This window comes from Copadichromis virginalis, linkage group LG19 (assembly GCF_057382275.1).
Source record: "Copadichromis virginalis isolate Kocher_CV1m ecotype Utaka linkage group LG19, C_Virginalis_male_GT1.1, whole genome shotgun sequence".
NCBI classification, from domain to species: domain Eukaryota; kingdom Metazoa; phylum Chordata; class Actinopteri; order Cichliformes; family Cichlidae; genus Copadichromis; species Copadichromis virginalis.
In genome coordinates, this window is record NC_140636.1 from 7,385,971 (window position 1) to 7,410,943 (window position 24,973).

The following is a 24,973-nucleotide window of genomic DNA, read 5'->3' on the forward strand; positions in this document are numbered from 1 at the left end:
GCTTTGGAAGCCATCAACTGGAATGCCCTGTATGAACCACATGGCAGTGACATTGATCATCTTACAGACTGTGTCTGAGAGTCTGAACAGCAACATAGGAACACCCCAGGTAAGTGTTCTGTCCCCTTTCCTTGTCACCATCTATACGGCCGACTTAAAGTATATTACAGAAACCTGTCTCCTCCAGAAATTCTCTGACGACACAGACATTATTGGAAGTATGGACATGGGATGGGAAGAGGAGTACAGAGGACTGATTGATTGCTTCATGAGGTGGTGGTGTGAGGTGAATCACCTGCAGCTGAATGTGGCCAAAACAAAGGAGCTGGTGGTAGACTTTGGCAGGAACAGATCCCGACCCTGTCTGCATTGGTGGGACTGATGTCGAAATAGTCACATCCTTACAAGTATCTGGGAGTTCAACTGGATCACAAGCTGGAGTGGTCTGCCAACACAGACAGGGTAGAGTGGTATTGAGGCAAAGCTCTCAGGGCCAACCACAGGGGTCACAGCATCTCTTTGTAGAAAATTCAAGAGACTGTAGAGCAGGGGTGTCAAACTCCAGGCCTCGAGGGCCGGTGTCCTGTAGGTTTTAGATATCACCCTGGGTCAACACACCCGAATCAAAGGATTAGTTCATTACCAGACCTCTGGAGAACTTCAAGACATGTTGAGGAGGTAATTTAGCCATTTAAATCAGCTGCGTGGGATCAAGGATGCATCTAAAACCTGCCCTCAAGGCCTGGAGTTTGACACCCGTGCTGGAGAGTGACATTTAGAGAGACAATACTTACTTTACAGACTGTTAGGAGTCTCATTTTTTTAACATCACCAAGATGTCCATTTACCAAAAAAAAAAAAAAAAAAAAAAAAAAAAAAGTAATTGTGCATCACAAATTTTTTTTAAGCATAACTTTGCTCCAGTCTCTGAAAAACATAAACCTTTCACAATTCATGACTTTATCACGAAATAACCATAACTAACCTCTCCTCAGCATCAAGGTAGCAATCGGGGCTCTCTGGGGCCTGAGGAGATCCGGCCCCCAGCCTTGTCGCTCCTGTTGGGGGCACTGGAAAGCACCAGTCCTCTGCTACGCTGCCTGGCTGCTGAAGGTCTAGCCCGACTGGTTCAAGTGGTTGGAGATCCAGGGTTCACTGTCTCTATCTCCCTGCTCTGCTTTGATAGGTGGGCAGATGTTAAATCATAGCTTTGTGTACCACTTCTTACACTTGTCTTCATCCCACTGATGAAAATAGTTATAGTAGTCAAAATTCAAGTTTTTTAGTTAGTTGGTTCTTTTAGGAGTTCTTGCCACAGAATGCAGGGGAAAGGCAAAAACGTCCAGGAAACTGATCTGGATCTGTGCTCTCTTTAAAAGAGCAACAGCATAAACAAAGTAGGTCATGATACAAAAATATACTGAAACACACAGAAGTTGCATAATAAGCCAGAAATAGTTCAAAACAAATTTCACATAGCTGTGGCTATGAGTCTGGACCCAAAGATATCACACTGTGTTCAAGACAGGAAACGATGACAGTTGATGTCTGTCGTTTAAAAAAAGAAAACTGCAGCTGTGGGATTTTAGTGTCCCAATTTCACGTTTTTGTTCCTGGACTTCACTGATCTTATTGCATGATTTTCAGTCTTCAATAGTAAATGTTTATCTATGTGCAACACCTCAGTTAATCTCCTGTACGACCCTGTTTAATGTAAATATGTTTTTTGTTTGTTTGGGGGTTTTTTTTTTTTTTCAAATTATGCAAGAGCAGAATAGGCCACTAAATGACCACTAACCTGTACCTTACCAAAACCTGTAGTTTTTCTTTCATACTCTAGCATTGGATATTGGCTGTGTTAAATGAATTAAAAGCAGTCCCTGGAGACTAGAACAAATAGAGTTGGACGTTTTTCATGAATATAATGTTGGTTAATATCACAGTTGACTTTGTTGATCGTGTCTGCAGGCTGAAGACTGCTCGAGATGCGGCATCACGCAGTGGCTATGCCCTGGCTCTGGGGGCGCTATACCGCTACACTGGAGGAATCAGCTCACCTCAACACCTGTCCACCTGTCTGGGAGTCCTGTTCACCTTGAGCCAGGACAGCACCTCACCCGAGGTCCAGGTACACGCTTACCCTTACACACTTCTAAATCTATCTGTCTGTATACCAGAATGAGAAAATTGAGAAAAACATTTGATAAATTATTTCATTATGCTTCTGTTCTCCACCAAACCACATTACAGGAACCTTCAAGCTAAATTGCACTATTTCTTTACTGCTTACACTTCTGCAACACTTAAAACCCCAATTCTGAAAAAGTCGGCAGGCTGTGTAAATAAAACCAAGATGCAATGACTTGCAAATCTGATAAACCCATTGTTTTTACAATAGACGTTAGGAAATATCAAATGTTTATTATGAAATAGTAAAATGTCTCATTTTAAACATTTGATTTGTTCTTTATGTTCCTGTAAAGAAAATATTGGTTTATGAGATTGGCAAGTCATTACTTTGTTTTAAGTGACTTGGAATTAGAGGTACACTTTAAGTGCAGTATCTGGTATAATCTGCAACTTGCTTAGGGACAAGTGGGGGAATATCTGTATGTTTGACTCTATATGTACAAATGTAAAAGATATAAGAACCACGTTTACATCGGAGAATAACAAGCTAAGCTAAAGTCTAAGCTCTAGGTGTGAGCACAAAAGCCCCACCTAACTGTTGCTTAAATCAGGAGAAGGGTTGGCTAATAGGCAACTTGATGTGCATTCCTTCTGCTCTGCAAAGGGTGCTTCGTTTGATTTGTTCAAGTCTCAAGGTATAAAGGATTTAAGGTGAGAAAGTTAAGACTGGACCAGGTTTCTGTTTTGTTTTGGGGTTTTTTTTTGGTTTTTTTCCCTTCTTGCTGGTCATACCTTTTGTGTATCTCTGTGTCCAGACCTGGTCTCTCTACAGTCTTTCTCTGGTGGTCGACCTGTCAGGTGGTCTTTATAGAACCCATGCGGAACCATCGTTCACTCTCGTGCTCCGGCTGCTGCTCTCCACTCCACCCACCCACCCTGAGGTGCACTACAGCCTAGGACGCTGCCTGCATTGCCTGATCACCTGTTTGGGCCCAGACCTGCAGGGTATGGAACCCCTTTGTCATACCCAAGGACAGTTTCAAAATTAGAGAATGTTTTAGGGATGTGTAAGTGATTTGTGTTTTTGACTCCAGGTAATGGCGCAGCAGTGTCTGGTCTGCGCTCCAGCTGTCTGGTTGCATGTGGAGTGATGCAAGACAGTCCAGACTGTCTTGTTCAGGCCAGGGCCATTTCCTGTTTGCAACAGCTGCACATGTTCTCACCTCCACACGTCAACCTGACCAGCCTTGTACCTGCACTCTGTGTAAGTACACCTGAGGAGGCATGGCTTTCTATAGCTTTTTCTTTTCTATAAGCTGACTAGAACCGTGTTTCCCAACCTTTTGGAGCCACGCCACATATTTCACATTAGAAAAATCACACGGCACACCACCAAACAAAAAGGTCACAAAAAGCATATTGATCATTTTTCCCTATGCACCAGGCATAGCAGAATTGGTTTTGGTTTGTCCCCAGGATACCTTTTTTGCTTTCTTCTGGCCACTACTCATGCTAGGGCCTTCATCTGGGTCAGGATTTTCTCCAGGACCCAGGTCAGATTCTTTTCAAATATTTATCTATTGCTATTACTTGCCGCGTTGTCTCACTCACAGCATGACTGTTTTACTGGCAGTTGGCATTCTATTTAATTATAGCAGGTAGTTGTACTGGTTTCTAGTGGAAGAGAATGTAATTGTTCTGCCTATTACTCACGCTGGTGATTTAGAGTACTAATCAGTTGGAACCAGATAATCTTCCTAGGCGTACCTACTCATTTCTCGCGGCACATAGTGGTTGGGAAACACTGGTCAAGAAACCTTTTTTTGTATTTACAAAAGAAAACAAGGACCAAAAAAGTTGACATTTATCACATTTTCTGGCAAAGAAGGTATATTTTTTTAAACCTCACCTTATGATTATTCATTGATATTGTAAACACCAAAGCTTAAAACTCTACTTCTGTAAAGCCTCAGTCACAAATAACTCTTTTTTTTATATGTTTGTCACACTAAAATGTTTCAGATCGTCAAAAAATGTAAATATTAGTCAAAAATAACACAAGTCAACATGAAACGCAGATTCTAAATGGTGTTTATTGTTAAGGGGGAAAAAATCCAAATCTACCCTGTGTGAAATAGTGATTTCAAGTTGAAGCACACTTGGGTTTCTCAGCAGGACAATGAAATCAAAACACATCAGCAAGTCCGCCTCTGAATGGCTTAAGGAAAACAAAAAGACAACTTTGGATTGGCCTACTCAAAATCTTGACCTGAATCCAATTGAGATGCTGTGGCATGACTTTAAAAAAGGGGGTTTATGCTCGAAAACCCTCCAGTGGTTCTGCAAAGATGAGTGGCTCTAAATCCCTCCACAGCTCTAGAAGCCAGTTATCACAAAGGCTTGATAGCAGTTTTTGCTGGCTCCAGGGTAGCCCAGCCAGTTATTGGGTTTAGAGGGCAATCAGTTTTTCACTCAGGAACATTAAGGTTAGGATTTTTTTCCACTTAATAATTACACCACTGTATTTCGCATTATCATTTCCTTCTCTTCATCTGCCTCATCCACCACTACTCTCTCCTGCATCATTTCCATCTCCTCCTCTTCCTTCTCGCCTCAAGCCTCATGTCCTGAACTTAAATCAAGACTCTAACATAAGAAAATGTGCATAAACATACTTATTTATTACTACTATATTGTCACAGTTAGTTACTGTCAACAGATAAAACATGCGACCCATCACCAGATAGCTGACAAAGTACTGGGTGTAAAAGTAGCAGCTATTTATAAGCTAACTAGCTAACATTGGGCTCAAATGCTCTAAAAATGACACTTTCCCTATGATAAACAGTTTGATTACATAATTACACCATCAGTGTCGCTGTCATGGGGCGGAAGTGAGGTTTATTTATTTATTTATTAACCTTTATTTAACTAGGAAGATCCCATTGAGATTAAAAACCTCTTTTTCAAGGGATACCTTGAAAAAGAGGTTAATTGAGTCATCGCCACAAATCGGATTGCTTTCACAAATGCAGCTTTACACCCTCCTCCAGAGTAAATAGATGTGAAAACCCGGCATATTGACAGCTGAGGTAAACAGTGGACTGATAGGCTGATGAATGCCAGCCCATTTGAGGTGACTCGGGGTAAAAAGAACAAATAATTGCAAAATATTTGACAAATATTCTGATTTTTTTTCCTGATTTGTCACTAGATGTTTATTATTAAAATATGTTAAAATATGGTGTTTCAGAGAGAGACTTTATCCATGCTCCTAGATGCATGAAGGAGCATTTCTGCAGGTCCTTCCTTCCTGCAGCTGTCAGACTGTACAATCAATATAGCTCCCAACAAACATAGATGTTTACATCAGTGCTGTAACTTGCACTATCTTATCAACCGATTCACACTACAACCTGGGCCTCTTATCTGTATTTAATTTTATTTAATATTAATAACTATACAGAACTCTGTTTTTGGTAACTATTGGCCTTGATGTAAATGTGTAAAAAAAATGTGTATGTTGTGTATGTGTGCTGTGTACTGTTTGTTTGTATATGTGTTTTTCATTCTGCTGCTGTTACAACCAAATTTCCCCTTGTGGGACAATTAAAGGATTATTCTATTCTGTTCTCTATTCTATTCTATCAGAGAGACTTTATTAATCGCAGAGGGACATTGAGTACAAAAAGGTTTTATACACGGTCATGGCTGTTATAGGGTTGTTGGGTTCAGTTTTGATAAAATGTTGTTAAACATCATCATGCTTCCTGTTTGACAGACACAACTTGTCCAAACTCGACTGGATTCATATTTCATCTCTGCATACTGCATTTCCTGCCATGTTTCTCTGCTGTGTCGAAATTAGAGTTCGTCCAGATTTATAGTGTGTGTTGTTTTTGATCATTCTGTCTTACAGGAGATCTTGTTGGATTATTCCGTATTGGTAGGTTCTTTTTTTTTTTTCCCCCAAGGTCCGCAGCTGCTGTCTCTCAGTTTTAGCTTTGTAATCTCTTTTTTTTTCTTTTTTTTTTCATTGTGACTTTTCTGTTGCTGTGACCTTGGTCTGGGCGATAAAAATACTCTTCACACAAAGTTCCTTTCACAATAAATATCCTGAGAACTTAGACAGATAGGAAAGATTTTAGATTATTTTTATATTATTTCTTTATTTAAGCACAAAATGATTGCTTTTGTGGCTTTGTTTAATCAGGATCCTGATTAGCAGCTTCAGACTTGGCTGTTCTTCCTTAGCTGACATTTTTGCATCCAGGAAGAACCACAAAATAGATTTTCCACAAACATCACCATCTGCTTAACTGTTAGTGGAAATATCTATACATCAGCTAGGTATTGGAACATATCTTAGGAAGGCGTAGTGAGATTTTTAGACACACCTCAGGCTGTTAACACAGTAGTATAGTAGTTGTATAGTGCCTATTTGTACTACTTTTACAGTTGTATTTTTCAGGGTATGCTAGCTCAGAAATTTGTTATAAATAACAGTTTTAAATGTGATCTCAAAAAAGATGCCCGTATCGCCCAGAGTCACTGTGTCACTGACACTCTGTTTTAACACAGCTCCTCGTCACTTATGAACACACCATTCTGTTGGAATGAATCCTGTCAGCTCAGTTTTCTGTTTTGCAGAATTTTAACCTTTTTCCCTGTTTTACAGTATTAATTAAGTTTTTTTTCTTATTCTTTGAGTGTTTATTCTTAATTTACTATCTACTCTCACTTTGTTTGCTTTTCAGCTAACACATTAACAGCCTCAAGTGCAGTTCTGACAAAAAGTTCCTCCGTTGTTTTTTTATCCCCCACAGTGTTTCCTCTGGAGAAAGTGTTGCTACTATTAGTTTGTAGATTGTTTTTGTTTGTTCATACAACAAAGTTTGATTAAAAGCACAATATTCTATAATTGTAGAATTTTTAATGTGAATATTAAACCCAAAAATATACCGGTTTTGTTTTTTGTGCTGTTAGCCAGACTTTTAAAAACAAAACAAAGTATTCCACTCAAACTCAGTTTTAGGAACTTGTAAACGTTATTATTTGAGAGAATACTGTTCCATATTGATGGGCTGTTTTTAAGGTCCGCAGCTGCAGACCTTGAAGATTTGGTGGAAACAACTCCTGGATGAAACACTGTCTTTAGCAGCATGCTTTCCCCTGATGAAAAAGTACAGTGTCAGGTAGAGTTGTTATGTGTGTGAACTGTGTGTTTGTGTTTCAGGCAAACCTGTGCAGCTCGTTCCTATGTTTGCGCCGGGCCGTGGTGGCGTGTTTGCGCCAGCTTGTCCAGCGGGAAGCGCTGGAGGTCTCTGAGCATGCCATTGCTCTGGTCAAAGAGCTCCCAAGACGAGACAACACGCAACTTGGTGAGAAGAAACAGACATTTTATGGAAACTATGATGATTATCAGCCTTCTTTTTTAACAGGACTGCATTTTTCAGTTTGTTAGTGTTAGCAGTCCATTTTTTTTTTGTTTGGATTGATAATAAATGAACTTTATTCTCTGGCCCTTCAGCTCACTGTTGTTGTCTGACTTCTGTTGATCTCACGTTTTTATTGATGTGTGTTTCATTGCTTGTGAAGCTCTCTTTGTGCAGTGAAATTTGCTTGATTTTGTTTTATCATTAAATTTCACTTACACACAGTTACTTGCTTCTGTTTGTAGCATATGAGCAGTTTATTGCAGCGCACCTCTCTTCTACATCTTTGCTCACCTAATCCTTTCGATCTGTCTGAGCAGATGTCACTATAAAAGAGGTCGGTCTCGAAGGTGCTCTGTTCATTCTGCTGGACCAGGAGTCAGACTTCAGTCTGAGGAAGGACATTCAAGAGACTCTGGTTCATATGATGGCAGCGAGTGCCACCAGCAGCAAACTGGCCCACTGGCTGAAGCTCTGCAAAGATGTCCTGTCTGCAACTACAGGTGGGCTCAGGAGGTTGGCAGCCTGTAGCTGTTTCTTTGAGTACCCAAAAGCTCAAGTTTACATTTCTGTTTTCAGACTAAAAGTTAAAGGGCTTAAATTATATAAAGAATAAGATATTTTTTTAAAGGACAGAATTTTATTTTATGGAATCTGGGTTCTGTCAGAAAAAAGAAGGGAGGGGTCAGCTGAAAAAGAAATATTTCATTGATGATTGCTTTGAATGTGTAGAATGGAAAAAAGCTGGCAGTTTGTTTGAAAACTACTGAGGATTAAGATAATACCTGGTGATTATGAGTTAATGGGTCACTGATAGCGTCTGTGACGTTAAAAATCTGTGTTAAAGATGGTCGTGCCCCATTGGAGTCGAAACAGGAGGATGAAGACGCAGACCCTGGCAAAGATGATGACTCCTCTGCCTTCAGAGCCCGGTCTGAGTCTGGTGGCCCATTCACAGCGCTGCGCTCAGCCACACGTTGTTTCGCCATGGAGTGTGTGTGTCGCATCATAGCACAGTGCGAGACTGCCGACCCAGCTCACTTTGACATGCCTCTTGCTCAGGAACGACGCCTGCATGACTCCACTGGTAAGACCTCACAGGGATTTGCTCGGTTTATGTTTCTGGATGTCTCAGACATCGTTGATCTCTCACCCGTTTCTCTCAGATTTCCTGGTCCTCCATCTTGGCGACCTGGTACGCATGGCGTTTATGGCATCAACAGATCACAGTGATGAGCTGCGACTAGCAGGGCTCCAAACACTCCTGGTTATCATCAGACAGTTCTCAGCCATTCCAGAACCAGAGTTTCCTGGTCATGTGATCCTGGAGCAGTACCAGGCTAATGTAAGGATCAGTAACTCATCTGAACTGTTGATTTTAGTTGCCATCAACAGCAAGTTACTAAAAGAAGAGGTGACATTACACAGGGGTAAACGGGCTCCTGAAAATCCTGACTTTTTTTCTATTTGAAAAGATGCTACAGAATCTGCTGTGTCAGAGTCTTGTAGTATTTTAATTTGTATGTGTTTGCAGGTTGGAGCTGCTCTCAGACCCGCCTTCACCGCTGATGCTCCTCCTGACATTACTGCCAAAGCCTGCCAGGTGAACAGTTGTCAGTAATCATTTTCATAATCCTCACTGCTGCGCTGCTCGGGTCATTCTGTCTGCCCTTCAGGTCGTCAGCTAATGAACAGAGATGTAAAGTGTTACCTTTAATGCTGCCTTTTCCTCTACAGGTGTGTAGTGCATGGATCGCTAGTGGTGTAGTCAGTGACCTCCGTGACCTGCGACGTGTCCACCAGCTCCTTGTCTCCTCATTGGCTAAGGTCCAGAGTGGAAGGGAAGCGTCAAGCCAGCTGTACAATGAGGCTGCTGCTGCCATGGAGACACTGGCTGTTCTCAAAGCCTGGGCTGAGGTGAGTATTTACCCTTTTTAGTCGTTCGTTTTTTAATCTTCTCGTCATCTTACATCATTATTGAAATGTTTTATTGCAGAAAAAAATACTTCTCTTTTTGTTTTGCTTTTTTCTGCAGCAATAGTAGCGCAAAGACTTGAATCCAAACGTCCATTCGTGTGTCTAAAATATTCTTGATGATACAGCTCGGGATAATGTTTCGAATAGCACTTACCTCAATACTCTCCTGATAACAACTTGTTGCGTGTTAGGCAGAATGACTTGATAGGGTTTTTAATAACAGCCCTAAGCACCAAATGTCTCCAACATCTTGTTTTTGGCAAGATATTATCTAGATAATGAGTATTGTGTATCAATCGTAAATATTTCTGCAGAAAATAAATTAAATTATTGCTGCAATTTTCTGTGGTTTTCTTCATTTCTGTCAGGTTTACATTGTAGCTGTTCAGAGGAGCAAACAAAAAGAAAGCTCTCATAGACCAGCTGACCCATCGGTCTCCTCTCTGGCCAGTGACAGCTCAGGCTCTGAGTCAGGAGGGGCGGGCCTTCTGAAGTTGGTCCAATCAGAGCTATCGACACTGAGCCGTCTATGGCTGGCAGCACTACAGGACTATGCACTACTGACCCTCCCACAGGAGTACTCATCACAGCTACCTGCAACAGGTGGGATATAAACTTGTTTTGATTTCTTTTTTTCATATAGGGCCAGGTATAGATAGCTTTTCTCCCCTAATAAAGTAATCCGGACCACAGCTGTGATTAGATAATTTTATTTTGAGAGATATGGCGTTTCTTTATTTTTTTCCTCTCCCTCTTTCTCATGCAGGAGGTTCCTTCTACACAGCAGAGACTGTCAGCCAAGCAAGACGTCATTACACATCGTCCTGGGCTCCCATCCTCCATGCCACCTCCCTCTGGCTCCACAGCACAGGTTAGTATTCCTCCTTCTCACTCTTAATACCGCTGTTCTTTCATTGCAATAAGCAGATACATGTAAAAGTATCTGTTACTTTACGTGTGTGTGCAGGTTTCGTGATGTCAGATGAAGCGCCTGCTAACCTATCTAGACCAGCAACACCTACCTCCATGGGAAACAGAAGCTCTGTGGGTGGAGCAAAGAGTCCGGAAGACATTAATACTGACAGATTGCACCTCATACTTGGTAACAAACTGGTTATAACTGCTGAGTAAAATGTGTTTATGTATTAAATTCTGTCCTATTGTATTGACTTTGATTGATTGATTGATTGGTAATTTATTTCAACATGTGAACAATATACAAGTACATTTAGAAAAGAAATAAGAGAGAAAAAAAATACTATACAAATTACATACAAAAAAACATTCTGATTAATTTACATGTTGAAAGGGAGTGGGAAGAAGTATACACTTATTTAATCCCACCCCTTTGCCATAAATTATCAGTGAATATTTAGTCAGCTTCCTTACTGATATAATTTGTAATAAAAATAGTGAACAGATTTCTGATATACTATATACTATAATATCACATCATGAATTGTTTGTTTGTTTTTAAATAGAGACATTCACTTAATTTAAATATTTTCCTTTTCTTTATAGATCGAGAAGATCATATTTTTATAACTCTTTTTGAACAGTTTTATGTTTGGACATTGCTTTAATTCCATATTCAGACTGTTCCATAGTTTCACTCCAATCATGTTGGTCTCGCATTCAGGGATCAGCGTGGAGTTTCTCTGTTCTCCACATTCAGAGGACCAGATGGAGACCATCACCTCCTGTCTGAGAGCTCTGCAGGTGCTGCTGGAAGTTTCGTGGCCCCGAGCAAAGATTGGAAATGACCAGGTGAGGCACAGCTTTTACTAGTTTTCACAGTAAACACGATTTGAAACATTAGCCTTTCGACACTAGAATCCAAACTAAATTGTACAGGTTTGAATTTGACTGGCAATTCTATATGTGCGGTATTTATTTCCCAGTGAATAATGACGTGAAGTTAGGACTCTTCTGTACAGTTAAATGCAATATAGGGTAGTGTAAATAATAGTTGTTGTTTTGTTTTTTTTAGCTGGCACAACAAAAACCTAAAACTTCAATTAATATTAATGGCTGTCATCTCTCTCTGTGTTGCATGGTTTACTGCTTCACTCTGCATGCGCTCACCTAGAAAGGGTCATTCAAAGCTCATTTAACTCCTAATAATAAACTGCATTGGTCGAGTGCTGACTTTCTTTGTCTGTTTAGGCTCTGAGCGTGGAGCTACTCAGCGTCCTCCACAGACTCATGGTGACCAGAGAGTCTGTATCAGTTCAGCTCGCTGTGTTGGATTTACTGCAGCGAATTGTAGCTGCTGCTCATGAGCACATCAGGGAGAAACGCCACAGTGCTGAAGGTAAACACAAAATTTCCTTAGGGATTAATAAAGTATTCTGATTCTAAAAAGATTATTCTGCTTCTTCTTTTTGAAACCTCACGTGGTATCTCAGTACGGGAAGTGCTTTCTGGTGTGACTAACCACACCGACTCTACTACTACCACATCTATGTAAGTTAGATCAGTTACTTCAAGGACACAGGGTCCCCTGACTACTTTTAAATAGTCTGTCTCGCACATATAAATTACATGGAACTGACACCAGCACCAGTCTCTAATTTTGATTGCTCTTTACTGGCCCAGCAGGCACTGGATGGTAGAGCTAGCTTGTCTGCTCCACAGCCAGCCAAAGTCACTGTCTTTGCACAGGGGAGATATATCACTCTGTTTTCTCTTTAAAATAAGCGATGCCCTCCTTGGGATGTGGAAGAAACACACAGAGAATGCCTGGTCTTGTTCAGGGGCTGTTATAAAGGGGATCAGGGGATCCCGTGTCCTTGAAATGATTGGTCTGTCTTAGTAAGATATAGTAGTAGTGGTCAAGCCAGAAAGTGCTTCCAATAGTGAGATACCTCACTCGTTTATGTATCATTTCTTTTGTGTTCAATAAATCCTCTTAGAGGAGTAAAACCAGCTTCTCAACCAAGGGAAGCAATAAACCATTTTTACAACCAGACGGCAAAAATTCCTTTCTGATCTCAACAAAATCGTAACGCAAGCTTCACTTTTTATCTTTTTCTGGAACTTCCAGCTACATTGAATCTTTCTCATCAGGTCTCAACAGTTCTAATAATTGTAATCTGTAATTTTTAGATCCAGTTTGTATATGTCTGAACCTATCTAGATTGTTGCCAAACAGAATAATTTAAATGCTCCTTTCATACTATTTAACTTTAATGTTTCTTAGTGGATGATGGCGCAGCAGAGAAGGAAACACTTCCAGAGTTTGGGGAGGGGCGAGACACTGGTGGTTTGGTTCCTGGTCACTCACTGGTTTTTGGTGCTCTGGAGCTCTGCCTCTGTGTACTGGTCCGGAAAATCCCACAGCTGAGCCCCAAACTGGCTGGAACTAGTCCAATTGGTAAGGAGATGGATGGGAACAGGGAGGGCTGCTGCAGAGAGGGAGAAGAAATAAATAAATGGAAGGACTCAAGGGAACTTCATTTCAGATACTCTCTGTCAGTGGTGTATGATTGGCTAGACAAGCACAAGACAAAGATTTTTGTAGCTACTGTCAAAAACAAATTTTTTTAAAAAAAATTCCAAAATAGCATTCCTTCATTCTTGCGGATAAAAGCGTCTGCACATATAAACCTATCAGTATTTTTGGGGTGTGCATTTAGGTCCTGGAGGCTCAGCGTGGACTCTGACAGACAGCGACTGTCGTCTGGTAGCATCAGCTCTTTGTGTGCTTTCTGAGCTGCCGTCCATCTGCTCTCCTGAAGGTGAGAGCATGAATCACCCATTTTCTCATGCTAACACAACAATAAAGGGACTGGCATGGTTGTATTAGAGCCCTTGAGTTTTAGCTACTTACTACTGAAGGGCTCTGGGCTGTGTGTTGGTTTTTTGGAGGAGAGCACATCTGCATAGGTTGCATACCCATAATCCTTCAGTTTGTCTAGCCAAATATCTATGCAAATGGACACACATGCGATGCATCTCCTTTTATTGGTCTGTTGTTGGTTTGATGGCTGTCTGTCCTCTTTGTAGGCAGTGTGTCCATTCTCCCCACTGTCCTCTACTTGCTGCTGGGAGTCCTGAGAGAGTTGGTCCACCAGCCCAGCGCGCAAACAGGTTAAGACAAATAATTTAGACTGTAATGTCCATAAATAATTTATGTTATTAATGTGGCTAAGGTGGGTGTTATACTAACTGTGAAGTAACAAAGTAAAAACGTCTATACCAAGAGCATTTTATACACATAAAGTAAATAATTAAACTGACATTGTCACATAAAAGTGACATAAATACATAAAAGTGACATTTACCAAAAACAAAACTAAAAGAGTCAGGATTAATCGGGTGGACGTTAACAGCATCTCATTCAGTTTTTAAATAAGCACATCTTCTCTCCTTCAAAGCCAAACCGTCAGAGCTGAAAATAACAATAAATTGTGTTTCTGCAAGTTTAGAAATGGACTTCAGTAAAATGTATAAGTATTTTGTCCACTCAGTGATCATGTTTGATATCAATGATGATGTTAAACTTGCTTACAGGTGCTTCAGCAGTTGAATCGGCAGGTGGGGCTTGTCTGAGTGTGGTCATCCAGGCGGCTATTCAGGCTCTGAAGTCCGTCTTGACTTCACCCATGAGCCGACAAGAGAAATGTCGAGGATCCTGGAACCTGCTGCTGCAATCAGCTCTAAATACACTTCTAACATTTTGGGACAGTGGTACGTACAGTGTGAATGTAACTTACAAACGTGCAGCTCTCTGTAGTTTTAGCAAGTGCTTCTAAAAAATCTTCAATTTGCCACCCATATACCTACAGGCACTATGCAATAAAGCTGTAAGGTATTTCTGTGCTAATAATAAAGTCCTCATTAGCAGTACTCCCTATGGCCAGAGAGGTGATGGAGAGAACTGTAGACTCCACACTGACTGATTAAAAATTACAGCCACTGGCAGAAAAATGCTAAACTACCAAACACTGAAGAGAATGCCTGAAATTGTTTCTTTGTGTAATTTCAGGGCCTTCCAGCTGTGTTGTAGACAAGGTCAGCCTCCTCACCGCTCTGACAGTCTTCCTGCTATCTGCTGGTCCTGATGTCTGTACCATTGAGCCTCTGCACAAGCTCTGTCTGCAGCGCTTCACCACCAGCATAGACTCCAAAGACCCTCTGGTAATATCTGATAGTTAGGCTATATTCTGACCATGACCTCTCTTAGAAGATGGACATTCTAAAAGCCAGAGAGTGTCTGCAAGACCTCAGGTAGTATAGAGGTCTATATAAAAACAGCCCTCGGCGCCTTTGCTGTTAACCTTAGTAAACACTTTCCTGTTGACTTTGTGAGCTCAGTCACTAATTTCAAGTTTTACTGAATACACCGTGAAGTTAATTCGGGTCTGTTTCAGACTCGGAGAGTAGCATAAAGTAGGGTTTGCTCATTTACTAACAACTTGTGACAGAGAAATCATTATGAACTGAGCATGCAGCATTCTGCAGTTTCAGTCATTTCAACCTTGTGTTTTGACAATCAGTGCTTTTTGTTTGTTTTCTTTAAAAGGAACAATGTATACAGTGTGGCAATGACCATCTTTCATATACAGTTTGTGCCTCAAAGTGTTTTTCCGCCACATATTTCTGTTGCCATTAACTAGACCAGTGGTAAATGGTAAATGGCCTGTATTTATATAGCGCTTTACTAGTCCCTAAGGACCCCAAAGCGCTTTACACATCCAGTCATCCACCCATTCACACACACATTCACACACAGGTGATGGCAGCTACATTGTAGCCACAGCCACCCTGGGGCGCACTGACAGAGGCGAGGCTGCTGGACACTGGCGCCACCGGGCCCTCTGACCACCACCAGTAGGAAACGTGAAGTGTCTTGCCCAAGGACACAACGACCGAGACTGTTGGAGCCGGGGGTCGAACCGGCAACCTTCCAATTACAATTCGAGCTGCCAACTCTTGAGCTACGATCGCCCCAGTGGTGTCAAACACAAGGCCCGGGGACCACAATTGGCCCAGCAAAAACTCCATCCAGTCTACTGGACAGCGTTGAAAAATGTGGGGCATAAATTTCAAACTTTTAACTGTAATTTCATTTAATATGTTTCACAGTTTTTGCTCCTTATAATTTCCCAACTCTCCCAAATCCAGTTTCACACGGCACCGAAGGAATTAAGGGTTAGATAAAGAATTAAGCAGCAGAAAGGTTTCACAATTAAATGTAGACTTTTTTTGTTTGTTTGTTTTGTTTTTGTTTTTAAAGTGGGTCCACATTAAAACAGGACATTTTCTGCAAGTTAACAAAACTGTGTTTCGTGATTAGAGGACATTTAGGGAAATGAGCTACCAAAGTTTTACACCTTGTGCTTAAATTTTATGACATCAAAGAGTTGTCCCTACAGATTTTTCATTCACTATAGTGGCATTCCTTTATCATGTAATAAAACTCTTATATTAGAATATCTCAGGGATTAAATATGTAGGAAAACGTCTTTACAGCGAGATAAAATAGTTTCACTGGTCCGGCCCTCTTCAAGTCAATGTGGGCCCACAATGTAAAAGAGTTTGACATCCTTAATCTAGACAGTTTGGGGTACGCCATATTCTTCCAGACCAGTAAAACTCTGGATTAAGGACAGAGTTATGTTCCTCTAAGTCGATATTTGAGTAAGTGTGGGGTTCGACAGTGACAGTGTTTCCTCCCTTCTCTGCTCTAGGTTGTGAGTCACTGTTGTCAGCTGCTAACGACAGTGTTTCAGGCTCAGCCCGGTGTGGCCATCCCATACATCCAGGCCCTTGGTCCGACATTGATTCGATTCCTCCAGGTATCCAACCAAACTTATTTACCATACATGAGTATCTGAGTTGCTTTATGTTCATTAATAATATATATATTATTTTTTGTAATATGTTTAATTTTCTTTCTGCTGATGCTTGCATGTACACTAAGGGAAAATGAAATAAAAACCTATATGATCACTAGAAGGCATTGTTCAGGTGATTTCAGCATATATTTGTCTGCTTCCTCCTCAGAAGGTGGAGCGGAGTCGTCCTCAAACTCCACAGGAGCTGCTTGGAGTCTTGGAGGGGATCCGAGCGATGGAGGCTTTGATCCAGGCAGCTGATGAATCACAGTGTGAGTAGAGTCTGTAGCAGAGACATGGTGGAGTCAGGAGATGATAGAATGGAAGAAGGTAAAGCAAGGCTCTCTGTCCAAAGGAGGATAGTGGTGGAGTGCAGCAGCCTGATTTGTGCTCTAAATGTGCGAATCCTTCTCAGTATTCACTGCTCGCATATCTGATGTGTTCTCCCTTCCTGATTAACCAGCATGCAGCCCTTCACAACCACGCACTGAAGTGAGAAGCTGTGAAATGTTAGTTTGGTTAACCAGTGATTCAAATTTGGCTGTAGGTGTGCGTGAGAGATGAATGTGTCTGCTGTGAGAACTTAAAGGTGACTAAATTACTGGTTTAAACACTCTGGATTGATACTCCCTGTCCAAATATGACTGAGCACGCTGCCAGCAGGAAAGACAACGTAAACGAGACCTTGTGACTACAGTCAAGCCAATAAAACAAAAAAAACACTAAAATGTTATACACAAGTAGATAAATTCAAGTTACATTCAATTATTTTGTTTAAAGGTCAGTGATTTCAGCTGTTCTTGCTTCCTTGAGCAAAGGTACAAGTCCATCCAGCTTTTGCTGAGATATTTAACAGATAAAACATTCTCCCCCATCTGAAGCTTGTTCCCATGTTTTGTGTATTTTGCCCTTCAGGTCCTCAGCTGGTGGCAGTCTTGCTGCCCCTCCTCATCTCCTTTCTCCTGGACGAAAATGCCCTTAGCTCTGCTCCCCTGCCATCCAGGTCTCTTCATGATTCGGCACTCAAGGATCTGATGCGCTTTGGCCCTCAGCACCCAGCTGTCTTCAGGTCGGTAGTGATGTGTGCAGTTATTTTTTTGCATACGGGTCTGGTTTGGTTTGTATGAAACGCTCCTGCTGCTCTCAGTGGACTGAACTGTACAAGCAACCTTTTTAGCTCTTTCATAATTTGTTTTTTTTATGTAGATTACATGTTGATTTCTGGGATTCATGAGTATTTTATTTTCCTGCTCTTCTCCTCAGTAAGAAAAAAGTTTACAATAATGTGATTATAGGCTGTAGGAAAAAGCATTGTATGACTCCTCTCTGAGGTTTTAGGATTTTATTGATCTCCAGGAACTTTTGGATGATTTTCATATAGTTCAAAATCATTTCCACTGTAGTTTCACCCTACCTGTGAAGGAGAGATTGGCAGTCTCCATCAGTAATTAAATCATGTCATGCAGAGCAAAGCCATGTTTTGTCATGCTGCTTTTAAGGATCAGTGAATATGAAGCAGGCGGTTATATATTTTCCTTCCTCCTACAGGTCACTCATCACAACATCGCCTCACCTGAAGTCTCGTCTTCAAGCTGCCATCAAAGGAAATCAGGAGAGTTTGAATATTAAAGCTAGCAGTGCTAACCCAGCTGCCCACAGCACTGGGAAGTCCTCTCCCAGCATCACGCTCAAAACAAAGTTCCTGTGAGGCAGCCAAGCTTAGATCCGCCACACAGAGACTGTCTCTGGAGTTTAACGTCACTAACACACTGTGGTACTTGTGATTGTTCTGAGGGACATTCTGACTGGTTTTGTGGTACACCATATTGAAATATATGCAGATAGCAGACCAAAAAAAATTCTGTGAGTTCACTTCCTGTCTCATTTTGGGAAAAAAAAAAAAAAAAAACTAGATCGAATTTCGATTTTTTTTTTTTTTCTTTTACTTTTTCCAGCACACTGCATGCCACCTCACATTGACGCTTACCTTTATTATGTCATTTGAAAAAATCAATTCTGCCAGGTTGGCATGTTTTATCACACGAACTGTGCATCATACATACGTCATACATACCTGTTGATCAAATCACAGACTGACTCCTCCCCAGGACACATGAGCTTCAGTTCATATCTACGAGAATGAACTTGAAGAGTTCAAACTCAGCTTCAAAACGAACTGAGGCCGGTGTCAGTAATTTGGTGAATGATCAACATGATGGCTAACAATATCAAAAAGAGTCTTGTGTGAAACCGACTGAGCTTTATTCACCTTGAAAAGAAGGGAATGTGATTCAATTGTATTCAGATAGAGCTGTGTGCAAACAAGAGAAGGAACCAGTTTCATTGGTTCTGGCATGTGACACGGACGCCTCCTAGATGCTTCCTGAATGAGCTGTTTTGGGTGTATCCAACAGGTAGGAGACCCAGAGTCACACACGAGAAATGTCAGGTAGTCAGATTTTCCTCAGTTCCTGACTAAGTAACATGAACAGAAACCATCTGCATAGCTATAATAAGAGCTTTTAGAGCTAAAGGGAAGATGCCTTGTTGCTTCCTTTATTATCCCCTTTAGTAGAGGATACAATAGAACATTCTGAAAGGAGAGGAGATAAATCCTGCCCAGATTTCATTCGTCAGATCATTTTTAAAAACAATCAACATAAGTTGCGCACATCATTTAATACACACATCAGGTTAATAGTGCCTCACACCGCTCTTATGTCCTAAACCATCAATGATAGGCTGTTAAACCCACAGCTGAACTGTGAACATTACACTGCTGTGATCAGATTTGCTTTCTTGAGGTGTTGCCACGGGAACAATTATTTGTACTGTAAAGAATTATGAGCTATATCTTAATGATCAAAGCGTATTAAAGGATTACTACAATTCATTTTGTATTAAGTGTTGCTGTATTGCAACTTCTTGGGTTATTAAGCATTAATTTGAATTAAGTCACAGCATGCCATCATAAAGGTGGGACTTTAACTGATCAACCCTGGGATACCTGGGTCATCAGTTAAGTCTTTTGAGTTACATTTTTCACCTCTTGCATATGACCTCAATCCAATCTCTATCGTCAAGACTGGGACAATAACAAAAAGTGACATAACTGCTCCTGTATATTGTTAGTATCCCTTTCCATTTGCCCGTGTGTTTGCTTTACCATTAAAGCCACTTTAATGGTAAAACTACCAACAGCTGTTAGCGTGCATGTCCTAAAAGGCAACATTCAGTTGCCTGAGGTTTTTTTTTTTTTTCCCCAAGTATAAGTTTTGCACACTTGCCAATTTCACTTTGTTATTTTTTCATTAGATTTTTTTTATGAACCCATTCATGATTTTTTTTTTCAAAGACATTGTGCTAGGATTGATCACATGTCATTTTTCTGCTGCTCTGAGCACCACATACATTTTATTCAAGCAAAAGCAGACACATCTACAGTAGATATTTGCAAATCTAAGCAATCTAGATGAGGAAACAGCACTGCAGACCACAGGAAAACACATACTTGTGATTTTTGAGGTTAACTGCCCCTCAAACAACACTACACTAACAGTTTAATGTTTTTTTGAGTGTGCTGTTATCTGCTGTAAAAAGCATTGACTGGTTACTTAAACCTAAATCTCATCAGTTTGTTTAAAAAGAAAAAAAGTCTTGACTTTGTAAATGTAAATGTTGTCCTCTTAACATGATTTTCTTGAATGATGATGGGTAACACTAAAGTACTGACCAGCAATAAGTGTACGAGGCAGCAGAGATTGAGTGTCTGTCTCTGTCCTGGCCATCTCATTTGTGCAGTGTACAGGTGTGAACTGAATGAACGAGTAGGTACAGTTAAATGTTCTGAACATGTACAAATAAACTGTCTTTAAATTCATCTCTTTGTTTTCTTCACATTTAGGTTTGTATGGTTTAGAAAACTGACTATGAAGGGTTTAAAGATGGTAAATGTAAACCTTCCAAATGATCATGTCCTCCAAAGAACTGAGTCATGAATTCAATCTAAATTTGAGTACCGCTCAGACATTTGGTAAAAGGACCACAGCATAATTCAATCACTTGACCCTACCAGCAGAAATAACTGTTAAAGAAGGTGCATTTCAAGATCTACATCCTAATCATCGGAGTTCAAAGTACGGTAGTAGTAAGGCAATATATCTTACGGTTAAGAAATACCATTGCTTTTCCAATAGATAAACTAAACCCAGCAGACAGAACAAGTAGAATGTACATAGTGCAATGCATAAAATGTGACCAAATATGACCAAACACATATTTTTAAAAAAGGCAAAAACATCTGAAAATAAATACTGGAATTTTCTACATGATACATTTAAACCAAAATATAAAGTAATATTACACATATAACAAGTCAATTTACAAAAGAACCAAAAACAATTACGATTTACTAAATGTGGTTAAAAACAGCACAGCAAATATCAGATGACATTAAAGTGGCTCTGTGTAAAGTGTAATAGCGCAGCTTTGAAATAAAAAGTTAACTCAAAGGTGATTCTCTTTCAAGTTGGCTCTCTTTACCGCTTTTTGTGTAGCCCATTTAATTAACAACTTACTGATAACGTCTTATTTGATTTACCTGCAGCATGGCCTCTTCCTCTTTCCCTCCTGCGCTTTCCTGCTCAGTGTGTTTAGTAACTCCTCTCTGGAGCTCTGGAGACCCAGTGTTGGGCCAAAAAGTGATTTCTGATGTCATTATGTGTTTTTAATGTCTACTGTCTTTACTAATATTAGTAAATACACTCTAGTGAACATGATTCATGAAGGGATTGTAGATCAAATTAAAAAGAATACCTGTTTTTGAAGTATCTTCATGACTCTGCGTATTTGTACCTATATTGTCGTCAGTCCAGTCCTTTTTGGTCACTTCAAATACTTTTATAGAACTACTATCATCTAGTTTTAATGTCAGTGGCACATTGTACCAGGATAAATTGGTCTCTTTAACAAAAACTGGTTGCAGCAGCTATTTTATGATAGGAATGCTTTTACTGGCTCCAAATTACTTGACATTCTTCCTGAGAGATATGATTGATCTGTTTTTGACAGAATTTAGGTCAACGAGTAATTTCTAACAGCTTAAATTCCTGCAATCACTTTTTGAACCGGCTTCGCACCCTTGAAAAACCCGTAGCTAGGCCCCTCTAGCTGGAGCAGCCAAAGGTAGCGTAGGCCCCGTTGGCTCTCCCCCAGCAGATTGTCCCAAGGGAAAACAGGATGGCTAGGTAACAGTGAGGAGGAAGCGTAGTTGTAAACAAAAGCCCATGGTACACCACCAACCCTTTCCTGTGTATAATCGGTTTTCCCAATACTGCAACACTCGCTGTGGAGCTATGTATTTACACACCTCTTTGCATTTAATTACATGTTATTATTAATCCCTGTCTCTCTTCCACAGCATGTCTTTGTCATGTCTTCATCTACTCATCCCCAACCTGGCGCGGCAGATGGCCGCCCCTCCCTGAACCTGGTTCTGCTGGAGGTTTCTTCACGTTAAAAGGGAGTTTTTCCTTCCCACTCTCACCAAAGCACTTGCTTAAAGAGAGTCCTATAATTGTTGGGGTTTTCTCTGTTTTCTTTGTATTTTTGTAAGGTTTTTACCTTACAATATAAAGTGCCTTGATTTCTATAGTGCCTTGTGATTCCATCCTGCCTTCCTGTAGGCATGTTTGTCTTTTATTGTCTTATGTACATACAGAGCACCTAAAACCAGTGTTGGGGAGTAACGGAATACATGTACCGCCGTTACGTATTTAAAATACAAAATATGAGTAACTGTATTCCGTTACAGTTACCGTTTATAAAGGTGGTATTTAGAATACAGTTACTTTGTTGAAATAAATGGATTACACGGCGGTACTTCCCTGTTTCATATTGTGGCGGGTCAGGACTGTTTGGGTTTTGTTTGACAGCTACGTTCTGTTGTTCCAGGCGGCAGCGCCATGGTTACAGGGTGACGCTCTCTCTCTGCGTGTTTCCTGGATGAGAGAGGCCTTTTTGTTGTTGGAATGCTACCAGTATAGCTCTAAAGAATGTAGCATCATAGGCAGTGTAGTCCGTGCTGCAGGGAGAATGGACTGCCATACCCGTTATTTGTCTATGAGGGAGGGAGAAAAAGGAAGTACGAGTTGTCATCGAGCAAAAACGGGAGCTGGAAGCATGTAAATATAATAATAACCACTGCAGCCAAGAAGAGTGCCTGATGAGCCCAGTTGTAAGTAAGCTATTAAGACTCGACTGTACGCTTTGTTTGTGTTTTCCTCCAAAAACAATAAGCTCCGTTGGAGCAGCCTTTCAACGCCTCTCTCTGTCTCTCGCTAGCAAAGTTGACCCAGACAACAAAGTAAAGCTAGTTTTCGGCTACGAGCCCGACGTATTATCCAGAGGTCCCTTTACTACGGTTCGGAGCCGCGGACCTTCAGTAACAGTAATAAATCACAGCAATAGTACATTCACGTAGTTGTAAACAGCATGATAACATATTAAGTAATCCAAAGTATTCAGAATACGTTACTCTCATTGAGTAACGTAACGGAATACGTTACAGAATACATTTCGGGGCATGTATTCTGTAATGGAATACATTTTAAAAGAAACCTTCCCAACACTGCCTAAAACTTAAGTAATGCCTATGATAATTGCAAATATGCAGTGATTAGGGAAGTTGTCACGTCATCATAGTGCCAACAGTTTGGCTCCATCCTATAGCTTTTCACTGAGTTCTCACACTGTTAGAACAAGGTCATGTGTGTTTCTGTTGCTCAGTAATACTGCTATATTACTGTAACAAATGGAGCCTCCACTGAAAGCAGAAGAGTTTATTACAAAACTCGCACAGGCTGTTGATGTATTCAGGGTAGTAAACTCACTTTTCATAATAGGCTGAGCAATTTTAAGTTTGTTTATCCTATCTGAGGCTCTCTCAAATGACCAAGATCATCTCCAAAAGGGAGAGCCCAGACACCCCTTGGAGGAAGCTAATTTCTGCCAATCGTTCCTTCTGTCCCTACCCACATGTTGGACCATAGATAAGAGTTTGAAGGTGTCTTAACTGCTAAACTGACTCCTCCACTTTCAGTTCTCTTGACCACGAAAACCTGGTATAAAATCCACATTACAGCAGGTTACAAAAGTAACTATCCCAGAGCAATCTGGAGGTCACAAGCTAATGAAGACAACAGAAGCACATTATCTGCAAAAAACAAAGATGTTTTTCAACAAAGCCCAATAATTGGAGACTCCACCATCTGGCTATGTCTAAATATTCTGTTCATAAAAACTATGAATCTGTGACAAAGGGCAGCCCTGGCAGAAACCAACACACACTGGAAATGAATCTAAATTACTGTACTCAATACAAACCAAGCTCTTGCTGCAGTTGTACAGGGACCGAATGGCCAGTAACAACTGGCCAGACATTCCATACTCCCTAAATACCTCACACAGGATGTCCTGAGATATGCAGTCAAATAGATTTTCCAGGTCCACAAAAAACATGCAGACTGATTGGACAAATTCCTATGCACACTAGTAATGAATTGGTGCAATATAATCTAAGCCACCACCAGACCTCCATGCAACATTGCAGAGGCATGTCAGCTAGGGTAACCCCACAACATCCAGGGTGAATCTCATCCAGCCCAGCTACCCTACCACGGAGCAGTTGTTCAACTCAATCAGTGACCTCACCTCAAGTGATAAGCGAGTCATCCCCCTCAGCCTCACTCTTCTTCCATACAGAAAACGTGACAGTGGGATTGAGGTATTCCCTAAGTGTTCCTTCCACTGCCTTACCTATGTCCTCAGTTGAGGTCAGTGACATCCCACCACCGCTTTGAGACCAAAAGTCTTGTTCAGTGGTCTAACCAACTCCTCCCACACCCGAGTTTTTGGGTCAGCTACACTCCGCTTGACCTGCTGGTCTGTCAGCTGCTTCTGGAGTCCCACAGGCTAACCAAGCATGATAAGACTTCTTTTTCAACCTGATAGCTCCCTTGAACTTCTGGTTCTGGGATTACTGCCACAACAGGCACCAATGCCCTTGCAGTCACAGCATTTTGCAGTTGCCTCAACAATACAGATGCAGAACATGGTCCACTCAGACTCACTGTCCCCACCCTCCCTCAGAATGCAATTGAAGTCTTGTCAGAGCTGGGAATTGAAGATCTGGAGGACTGGGGCCTCTGCCAGATGTCCCCAATGCTTGCTCAATATACTTTGAGTATGCCATGTCTGGCCAGCATCTTCCCCCGCCACCTGATCCAATTCACCACCAGGTGGTGATCAGTTGATAGCATAGAAGCTCTTTTTACCCAAGTGTCCAAGACATGGCCACAGATCTGTTGCCATGTGAACTTATGAACAGCTCAAACATGGTGTTTGTTATGAACAAACTTTGGAAAATATAGGAAAATATATTGGCCCTTACAGCTAGAATATCTATAAATATTTATACTTACTTTTATATATTTACTTTTACTTTTCTATTTGTACTTCTGCTTTACTTTTATATATTTATACTTCTGCATTACATCAACACCTTAGTTAAGTTGTAACTGGAAACGCTTC

At 40.8% G+C, this 24,973-nt stretch overlaps 1 protein-coding gene across 1 annotated transcript in view; it reads left to right on the top strand.

Annotated features, from left to right (window-relative positions):
* heatr5a (HEAT repeat containing 5a) overlaps positions 1-20,264 on the top strand; it is a 55,829-nt gene extending 35,565 nt beyond the window's left edge. Inside the window, exons 18-42 of the mRNA XM_085442519.1 lie at positions 996-1,186; positions 1,969-2,128; positions 2,946-3,135; positions 3,225-3,394; positions 6,050-6,076; positions 7,367-7,511; positions 7,886-8,068; positions 8,413-8,652; positions 8,732-8,910; positions 9,100-9,168; positions 9,303-9,482; positions 9,911-10,145; positions 10,309-10,413; positions 10,510-10,644; positions 11,182-11,309; positions 11,709-11,856; positions 12,745-12,918; positions 13,181-13,282; positions 13,551-13,634; positions 14,058-14,234; positions 14,533-14,684; positions 16,238-16,345; positions 16,554-16,656; positions 17,300-17,453; positions 17,933-20,264. Of these exons, the coding sequence (XP_085298645.1) occupies positions 996-1,186; positions 1,969-2,128; positions 2,946-3,135; positions 3,225-3,394; positions 6,050-6,076; positions 7,367-7,511; positions 7,886-8,068; positions 8,413-8,652; positions 8,732-8,910; positions 9,100-9,168; positions 9,303-9,482; positions 9,911-10,145; positions 10,309-10,413; positions 10,510-10,644; positions 11,182-11,309; positions 11,709-11,856; positions 12,745-12,918; positions 13,181-13,282; positions 13,551-13,634; positions 14,058-14,234; positions 14,533-14,684; positions 16,238-16,345; positions 16,554-16,656; positions 17,300-17,453; positions 17,933-18,092 (3,699 nt within the window). The 3' untranslated portion in view covers positions 18,093-20,264. The remainder of the gene's footprint in view (positions 1-995; positions 1,187-1,968; positions 2,129-2,945; positions 3,136-3,224; positions 3,395-6,049; positions 6,077-7,366; positions 7,512-7,885; positions 8,069-8,412; positions 8,653-8,731; positions 8,911-9,099; positions 9,169-9,302; positions 9,483-9,910; positions 10,146-10,308; positions 10,414-10,509; positions 10,645-11,181; positions 11,310-11,708; positions 11,857-12,744; positions 12,919-13,180; positions 13,283-13,550; positions 13,635-14,057; positions 14,235-14,532; positions 14,685-16,237; positions 16,346-16,553; positions 16,657-17,299; positions 17,454-17,932) is intronic.
* The last annotated feature ends 4,709 nt before the right edge of the window (positions 20,265-24,973 follow it).